General features: G+C 44.7%; 1 protein-coding gene across 1 annotated transcript in view; it reads right to left on the reverse strand.

Moving 5' to 3' along the window:
• Window positions 1-6,011, reverse strand: part of H6PD (hexose-6-phosphate dehydrogenase (glucose 1-dehydrogenase)) — a 29,927-nt gene extending 23,916 nt beyond the window's left edge. The window contains exons 1-3 of the mRNA XM_006873116.1: window positions 5,948-6,011; window positions 5,139-5,293; window positions 4,808-4,920 (exon numbers count right to left, since the gene is read on the reverse strand). Coding sequence (XP_006873178.1) covers window positions 4,808-4,920; window positions 5,139-5,293; window positions 5,948-6,011 — 332 coding nt within the window. The remainder of the gene's footprint in view (window positions 1-4,807; window positions 4,921-5,138; window positions 5,294-5,947) is intronic.
• Window positions 6,012-9,200: the final 3,189 nt, after the last annotated feature.

Raw genomic sequence — 9,200 nt, forward strand, 5'->3', positions numbered from 1 at the left:
ACAACATTCTTATCAACAGAGAAAAGACTGAAGTTGTCAAGGACTTCATTCTTCTTGGATCAACTATCAACACTCACTCACAGAAGCAGCAGTCAAGAGATCAGACGAAGTATTACATTAGGCAAATCTGCTGCACTAGACCTTTTTAAAGTGTTGAAGAGCAAAGATGTCAGCTTGAGGACTAAGGTACACCTGACCCAAGCCATGGTATTTTCAATAACCTCATAAGCATTTGAAAGCTGGACAGTAAATAAGGAAGATCACAGGAGAACTGATGCTTCTGAGTTATGGTGTTGGAGAAGAATATTGAAAGTGCCATGGACTGCCAAAAGAACCAATAGATCCGTTTTGGAAGAAGTGCAGCCAGAGTGCTCCTTGGAGGCCAGGATACCCAAACTTTGTCTCTCATGCTTCAGACATATTGTCAACAGGGACCAGTCACTGGAGAAGGATATCATGTTTGGTAAGGTAGAGGGTCAGAGAAAAAGAGGAAGACCCCTAATGAGATGGACTGGCTAAGTGGCAGCATCGATGGACTCAAGCGTTGCAACAATAGTGATGTTGGCCCAGGATTGGGCAGTGTTTTGTTCTGCTGTGCATCAGGTCGCTATGGGTCAGTACTGACTCGATGGCACCTAACAATAACAACAACAACAATATAAGGTCCTATATATTATATTTATTAGCATATAACTATTGATATTCTTAAATCTTTATCTGCAGTCTGGATTTCTCGCCTTAAACTCCAGACTTCTATAACCCACTGTCTACACTGATGGCATTGCCTGGATATCTGTAAGACCAAAATAAAAATGAAACCCAATGCCATCAAGTCAATTCCAACTCATAGCAGCCCTGTAAAGTGTTCCTGAGGTTGTAAATCTTTACAGGAGCACAAAGCCTCATCTTTCTCAGAGCGGCTGGTGGGTTTAAACTGCCTACCTTATGGTTAGCAGTCTAGTGCTTATCCTATAGCACCACTAAGGCACCTTCTATACAAGGCTTAACATGTTCAAAAGTGAACTGACTTATCTCCCAATCTGCTTCAAACAGTTTTCCCTATCCTCAATGAATGCCAACTCTATCCTTCCACGGGGCATCTGATGCATTAGCAAATCCTATAGCTTCCATCTTCAAAATCTATCTATTATTGTTGCTAAGTACCACTGAGTCAGTTCTGACCCACAGCGACCCTGTATAGAGTGGCTGGTGAGCTTGAACCACCAACCTTATGGTTCAAACCTACTTTGAAATCCAGTGCATTAGCCTACAGCACCACAAACATTCCTTACTGTTTTCCAACACTCCACCTAGGCCCTAAAAACCCAGACCCATTTGCCCCATAGTGTTTCCAAGTTTTCTTTAGGGAAACTGACTGCCACCTCTTTCTCCTGCTCAGATCACCTATCTTTCCGTTAGTAACCCAGTGCTTAAACACTGTGCCACCAGGGCTCCTTCCACATAGGCCCTTGTTGTTGTTGTTGTTATATAGGGTTTCCAAGGAGCTATTGATAGATTTGAACTAATCTTGAGGTTAGCAACCCAGTGCCACACTAGGACTCTGTATATTGCACAGGTCTCTGGGTAACACAAATGATCGCTCTCGGTTATTAACCTAATGATTGGTGGTTTGAATCTGCCCAGTGGCACAGTGGAGGGTCTGACAATCTGCTTCTATAAGTACTTTAGCCAAGAAAACCTTATGGAGACGTTCTACTCTGTAAAACATGGGGTTCCATGAAACGGAACTGACTCAACAGAAAAAAAGTTTTCTTTGGGTAGCATGTATCATTTTCTAATATACTATATGATATGAATATTTGTCTGTCAACCTCTTCCTTAAAGAATGTTAAGTGGCAATAAGGGCAGGGATTTTTGTCTGTTTCATTCACTGCCATATTTCCATTATCTAAAGCCTGGTACATAGAAGGTGCTTTATAAATACTTGCTGAGTGAACAAATAAATCCCATTCATACATGACCGACAGCTTCTGGAGGTATCTGTACCGGAACAATATAGCACAAAGGAATAAATCTCTCATATGCTAACTTCAAGCACTGTGACACATCATACATCAACAGCAACTTACTAAATGTAACAAAACTATTAACAATCAAAGAGGTATTTATATTTATATGCCAAATGCTAATAACTTGGTATGTATCATGCCATTTTAATTCTTACCACAACCCTAGAAGGTAGGTACTATTGTTGCCACATTGTTAGAGAGTAGAACAGAAACTAAGGCACAGACAGGTAAAATATCTGAAGGTCAGCCAGCTCAAAGCTGACAGGATTTGAATACAGCAGTTTGCCTCCAGAGCTCATGCTTGGAGAAACAGACTCATTCTACTGCTTGTAAAATATGTGACTACGACTCCAAACGGCAAAGTTTAAAACAATGTCTTAGTGTGGATTCTGAGAGACCTGAAATAACAGCAGTTTAAACAGATAGACCATCTGTGTCAAGTAAACTACCCAAGCATCCTGAGGTCAAGTTGCTCTGAACACTTGCACTGCTATAAGTGGCCTTAGCCTCACAAATCCACTTTATCCAACAGTCTTGAAGACAGCAAGGTTTAGGCTGGGTAACAGTTAAAACCTACAAAGCCCTGGGGGCATGTTTCTGGAGACCTGGTTAAGTTCTTGAACTTTGAATTCAGAACTCTGCTTTGCTACTTAGTAGCTATGTGACCCTACCCACTGCCATAGAGTTGATGCCAGCTCATAGCAACCCTATTCCTATTGGGCAGAGCAGAACTGTTACTCCAGGTATCTGAGACTGTACATCATTACAGATACAGTCTCATCTTTTTCCCACAGAGCAGCTAGTGGGCTTAAACCACTAACCTTGTAGTTAGCAGCCCAACGCTTAACCCATAGCACGCCAAAAGCTCTTGTGTGTGATCTTAAGACCAATGATTGTACTTCTCTGTGCCCTAGCCACAGATGGGGAAAACTAGTCCATTCAAAGTACAAAGTGAGAAAAATCCGGTAAGGGTCTTGACATGAAGAAATGTCAGCATCTGTCATCATTAACCAATAGTATCATCAATGATGCTAACTTTTTAGAGTTGCTGTAAAATGAATCAACCACATCCATAAAAAAGCTCATTGTGATCTCTGAATCATACTGAGGAAAAATTAAAGGGATATAAAGCTAGCATTCTTGCTGGTTAATAATAACTCTGGAGGGGTTTATGTAAATCCTGTACCCTTCACGTAACAGCACAGCCTCTTTTTCTCCAACTGTAAAATGGGGTGATCTACTTCATTTTAATGTCTAATCAAAAAAAAAAAAAAGAGCCACCAGACCTTAGTCAGGAAGATCTTTGGGAGGATGTGGTGTTAAGAAATCTCCCAGATGAATGGCCACCTGGATCCCAACTCAGAGCAATAAACAGTCTAACTTTCTGCTCTCAGGATCCCTGGGTTAAGTAGGGTCTGACAGAATCCACAGTGAGGTGTGACAAGAAGTAGCAACACCATGCCTTGTTCACATGCTATACATAAGGGAGAAGCCAGTAGGTCGCAAATGATCAAAGGTGCCTCTTGCTTTTCTCTTTGTTTGCCCACAGATTTAATTTTAACTGAAAGTTTGGCAGTTCCACCCAGCCAGCAGTTCTGCAGGGGAAAAAGTCTGGTAATTGGTAATACAGCCTGTGGTTAAGTGCCATCGAGCTGGTACCGACTCATAACATCCCTGTATAGGGTTTCTAAGGAGTGGCTGGTGAGCTTGAACCGTGGATTTTGTGGTTCAAAGAGACCTTGCAGTCCTGCGCATTAACCCACAGCACCACACCAGGACTCAAGGATTACAGCCTACCGCCTAGAAAAACCTAGGTGGCCTACGCTGTCACACGAAGTAGCTATGAGTAGAAGGACTCAACTCAATGGCACTGAATACCACCATCATCTGATAGTTAACAGTGACTTAAGTAAACTCCAGTTTTTGAATTTAAAAACCTAAATTAATACGGTTGCAGTTTGTGAGTAGCCATTTACTTCAAAGAAACAAACCGTTACATTAAAAGTTGCCTGAAAAATAAACTCTGATTATAACAAACACTGAACATTTTATCTCCGGTACCAAAAGATTTAGCCTCAGAAACTCAAGAATCCTATCAGCTATCCAATTGCTGCAAAGAACGCATGTCCATTTCACTTCAGTTTCCTCCCTCTGCAACTCACAAGCCTGGTGTGCTGGGTAAGGGTCTTAGGCTAGGTCCTTTCCAGAAGTTCTCATTCCCTGCTAAACATTCAAGCTGGTATGAACTGATGACCATCGATCTCAAAAAGTTCATCTCTGTTAAACCTCTCAGTGCTCTGGACACGCTAATTGAAACCTGGGTGGTTGAGGGCAAAGATGAATTTGCGTAGATGCCAGGAAAAAGCGCTGAGTTCCTACACTCCGAGAATTTCATTCCAGAAAGCCTAGAGGAGTACTACCCTCGAAGGGTCTGGCTAACTCCTACAGAACCGCCACCAAGTAGAACTGAGCGCCCAGGAGATCTGCAGAGGAGGAAGTGAACATTAATTCATTTTGCGGAAGGAGGGCTGGAAGCGGGGTAAAGTGCAGGATCTGACCCCAGTGGGTTCTGAACGGAGGTAACAGGTGGCTGGCTGGCTGGCTGGGATGACTCCTTGGAACAAAATGCTCAAGGATTTTAGCTACCATGAGTGAACAGCCTCGGGCCGCCTGACCGCCCGACCTCTGGTTCCGCCAGGCGCACGCTGACGCTGTCCAGTTATAAATAGCGTCTTTGGCAAACGGCGCAGGAGAGAAAGCAGGGAGGTGCAGCTTACTTCATCTCGCTGGGCCAGGCGCGTCTCCGGGAAGTGGCAGGGGAGGCACGGGCACTGCCGGAGGGTTCAGGCCCGGAGCGGACCCGGCAGAGAGGGGGCTCCCTGGCGCAAGCCTGCAAATGGGGCCCCACACATTCTCCTCCTTAGGGCGGGCGGGCGAGTAGGGCCGAACTGGGGCCCCAGACAGGTGAGCGCGTCACGCGACCAGGAGCCTACAGCCTCTCAGGTTTTGCCAGCTGAGCGGGGGGCGGTGAGAGGGGAGGCGCGAGATTAAGGCCAGCCCGGAAGCCACCGCCTATTCCCGGCCCCTGGTTCCCGTTCCCGCTCCCACCCCGAGGCGGGGAGGCCTCAGGTCCTGGGGGCCCGGCGCCCGCACGCAGAGGAACCTCGCGGGAGGGGTGCGCAAGTGCGCGCTCTGGGACCCGGCACTGAGGGACGCGCAGCTAGTGCGCAGCCGACGCGGAGGCGCAGGCGAGGCCACGCCCCCTACTCGGAATCACACAGGGAGGAGGCGGGGCCTCCGGGAGGATTCCTAGAGTTGTGGGCGAGCCAGCGTCCGGTCTGTCGCGTACCCAGCCTCCAGCCCGACCTGACATGCACAGCATTTCTGTTATTCATCGTAGGGTCGACCCCGCTGCCTCTGATACACAACTGAGGTCCGAGTGACCGAGAGAAGTGTTTGTGTCATGAAGGAAGTCCCGGAGATGGGTGGCACCAATTCTGGGACCCTTCCCCAAGGACTCACTTTGTGCCATCTGTAGAATGAGGGGCTTGGTCCACTAATTGTCAGTACCCAGAAGTAGTGGAGAGCACTCTCTTGCCACTCTCCCACCAGACAGCTTCGAATCTCTGAGACCTTCCCACTAACAAGAGATTCAGTTTCTTCATCTGTACAATGGGGCAATGGGAGTTCCCCACCCCGGATTGTTCAGTAAATGGTTGCTTGTACCAGTGCGCTTTTAAAAGATAGGGTCTTTGTTTCCGCTGTATTTAAGAGAGAATAATAAGTCGTCTCTGTCAGCGACTGTGAGGTGTTTAAATGAGCCAACATGGGCCAGCCGTCCCTCACTGCACTCAACGAAGCTACTTTCTGCCTTCCAACCCACCCCTTTACCATTATGTGCAGTATGTGACCCTCACCCTGCAGCAACTTTGTGAGGCTGCCCCCACGGCTCCCAGACACTGGAGAGACATTTGCTCCCATCCTGGCCCTTTTTCTCCGCAGAACATGGGTGACCTCCAGCTCATGAAGACAGGTTTCCCCATACCCGCCTCTCCCTCACCCAGAGACAGGGAAAAGAACGGCTCTCTCTGTCAAAGAACGACCCGCAGCTTTTCATTTCAGGAAGATTCAGTTAGAGGTTGGGTCTTGGGAACTTGGCAGTTACTGGCAGGACTAAGTGAGGCCAAGAGGTTGGATTGCCACATAGGATGTTAAGCAAGGAATTTCCAGGAAAGCTGGGAAGTCCAAGGTCATCTGGGGGCCTGCCGTGGGCTGCTGACCTCCGGAAGGCGTCAGAGCATCCTGGGAAGGCCAGGAGCCAGGCTCTCCAGACTGCCTCCACAGCTGAAGTGGACAGGAGGGCCAGTTAAGCCAAATGTGTGCAATGGCAGGACTCAGTCAGAGGCCCCACCCGCATTCCATAACTGTGGGAGTGACCTGCACCCAAATATCCATAAACACCAGCACCGAGGGAGGCACACATGGAGAAGGCAGGTGCCCAGGGCCTGAGCCTCACTGAACAGACATTTCCCAGATGCCTATGCCGTAATCATAAGGGTGGTAGTCTTATTGTCTTATTTTTCTTTTTCTAATTGTAGTGAAAAATGCATGTCAAAACATATGCCATCTCATGGGGATAAGATCATAAGATTCAATAGTGAATAATTGTTATCATGACTAATCGCGGCTGTCACAATTGTAAAGGTAGACGTTTTGTAACAAAAAAAAAAGGGGGGAGTGGTTAATCTTACATTCCAGAAACAGAGGACCCTAGGACCATTAAGAGAGGAGCACATTAAGCACCATTAAGCAGAATGCGGAACCTTATCCAGAGAAGCAGCAGTGCCAGAGATGGAGGCAGAGATGGGGGCATGGAGAGGGGGAGCGGCTGAGAACTCTAGATTCATGGACTAAGAAGAGAGGGACTAAACTGGTGGCCAGGAGCTGACTTGCAGAACGTACCCTTTGGAGATGTAAATTATTATATATGCCTGAGTGGTTTTTGTTTGTTTATTTTTTAGAAAGCTAAAATGGATAGAGAGAAATACTGATGGTACATGGAGTGGATTATAATCATTGTAATGAAACAAGGTGTGTGATTTGTTGAATGTTGATGATATGCCCTGTAAACTTTCACTCAATCCATGATAAAAACGTTAAATAAAAATTTTACATAGAAAAACATATGCCATCTCAGCAATTTCTGTATGTATAACTCAGTGACAGTGATGATATCCTTCAAGGTATGCTGCCGTTCTCAATATCCTTTTCCAAATCATTCCACCACCATTAACACAAACTTAACGCTCCTTTCCTCCTTCCTTTCACCCCTGATAACCACTCAATAATCTGTGGTTTCTATATATTTGCTTATTTCATATAAGTGACATCATACAATATTTGTCCTTCTGTGACTGATTAATTTTGCTCAGCATGATGTTTTCAAACTCAACCACATTATGGTTTTCATCAGGACTTCATTTCTCCTAGAGTTACATGGTATTCCTTTGTGTGTATATTGTGTTGTTGTTAAGTGCCGTCGTGTCAGTTCTGAGTCATAACAACCCTGTATAGGGTTTCTGAGGAGCAGTTGGTGGGCTTGAACCACCATCCTGTGGTTAGTAGTCCAGTGCTTATCCTATAGCACCACACCAGGACTCATTCATCTGCTGATGAGACATTTCAGTTGTTTCTACTTCAGGGATGTTGTGAAAAGTGTCTTTGGTTTTCTTGAGGGCATTTTATAGAATATCCCAAATCAAGTCAACTGAAATGAGCTTATTACGGAAATGCATGTATCCATTTAGGTGACCCAACAGAATGTGGACATCAATGGACAATATTACTGATATCCTATGGGAAGAAAGTTTTACTAAAGGTAATACAAAAACGACCACTATGATACATTGACAGAGAACTTCCAGAGGTTCAAGCCAGATTCAGAACAGGACATGGAATGAGAGATATCATTACTAACATCAGATGGATCTTGGCTGAAAGCAGAGAATATCAGAAAGATGTTTACCTGTGCTTTATTGACTACACAAAGGCTTTCAATAGTGTGGATTATAACAAGCTATGGACAGCATTGCAGAGAATGAGTATTCCGGAACACTTAATTGTTCATGAAGAACCTGTACATAGACCAAGCGGTAGTTGTTCGAACAGAACATGGAAACACTGAATGGTTTAAGATTAGGAAAGGTTTGAGCCAGGGTTGTATTCTTTCCCCATAGTTATTCAGTCTGTATGCTGAGCACAGAATCCGAGAAGCTGGGTTACATGAAGAAACACTTGGCATCAGGATTGGAGGAAGACTCATTAACAACCTGTGATATGCAGATGATACAACCTTGCTTGCTGAAAGCGAAAAGGATTTAAAATAGTTACTGATGAAGATCAAAGACCACAGCCTTCGGTATGGGTTGCACCTTAATGTAAAGAAAACAAAAATCCTCACCACTGGACCAATAAACAACAAACATATAAATGGAGAAAAGATTGAAGTTGTCAAAGACTTAATTTTGCTCAGATCAACCATCAACACTCATGGAAGGAGCAGTCAAGAAATCAAACAACGTATTCCAATTGGCATTTCTGCTGCACAAGACCTTTTTAAAGAGTCAAAGAACAAAGATGTCAGTTTGAAACTAAGGTATGCCTGCCCCAATCCATGGTATTTTCAATAACCTCATTATGCATGCAAAAGTTATATAGTGAATAAGGAAGACTGTGGAAGAATTGATGCATTTGAGCTATGGGGTTGGAAAAGAATGTCGAAAATATCATGGACTGCCAAAAGAACAAATAGATCTGTGTTGGAAGAAGTACAGTCAGCGTACTCGTTGGAAGCCAGGATGGCCACACTTTGTCTCTCATACTTCGGACATATTGTCAAGAGGGACCAATTACTGGAGAGGATGAAATAGAAAAATCCTATCAACTTCTTCAATCTGAAATCGATCAAACTTGCAATCAAGATGTATTGCTCATTAATGGTTATTGGAATGCAAAGGTTGGGAACAAAGAGGAAGGACCAGTAGTTGGAAAATTTGGACTTGGTGATAGAAATGATGCTGGAGAACTAATGATAGATTTCTGCAAAATAAATGATTTGTTTATTTCAAATACCTTCTTTTGACAGCATAAGAGACGACTATACACATGGAC

The sequence above is a fragment of the Chrysochloris asiatica genome, unplaced genomic scaffold (assembly GCF_000296735.1).
Source record: "Chrysochloris asiatica unplaced genomic scaffold, ChrAsi1.0 scaffold00223, whole genome shotgun sequence".
NCBI lineage: Eukaryota > Metazoa > Chordata > Mammalia > Afrosoricida > Chrysochloridae > Chrysochloris > Chrysochloris asiatica.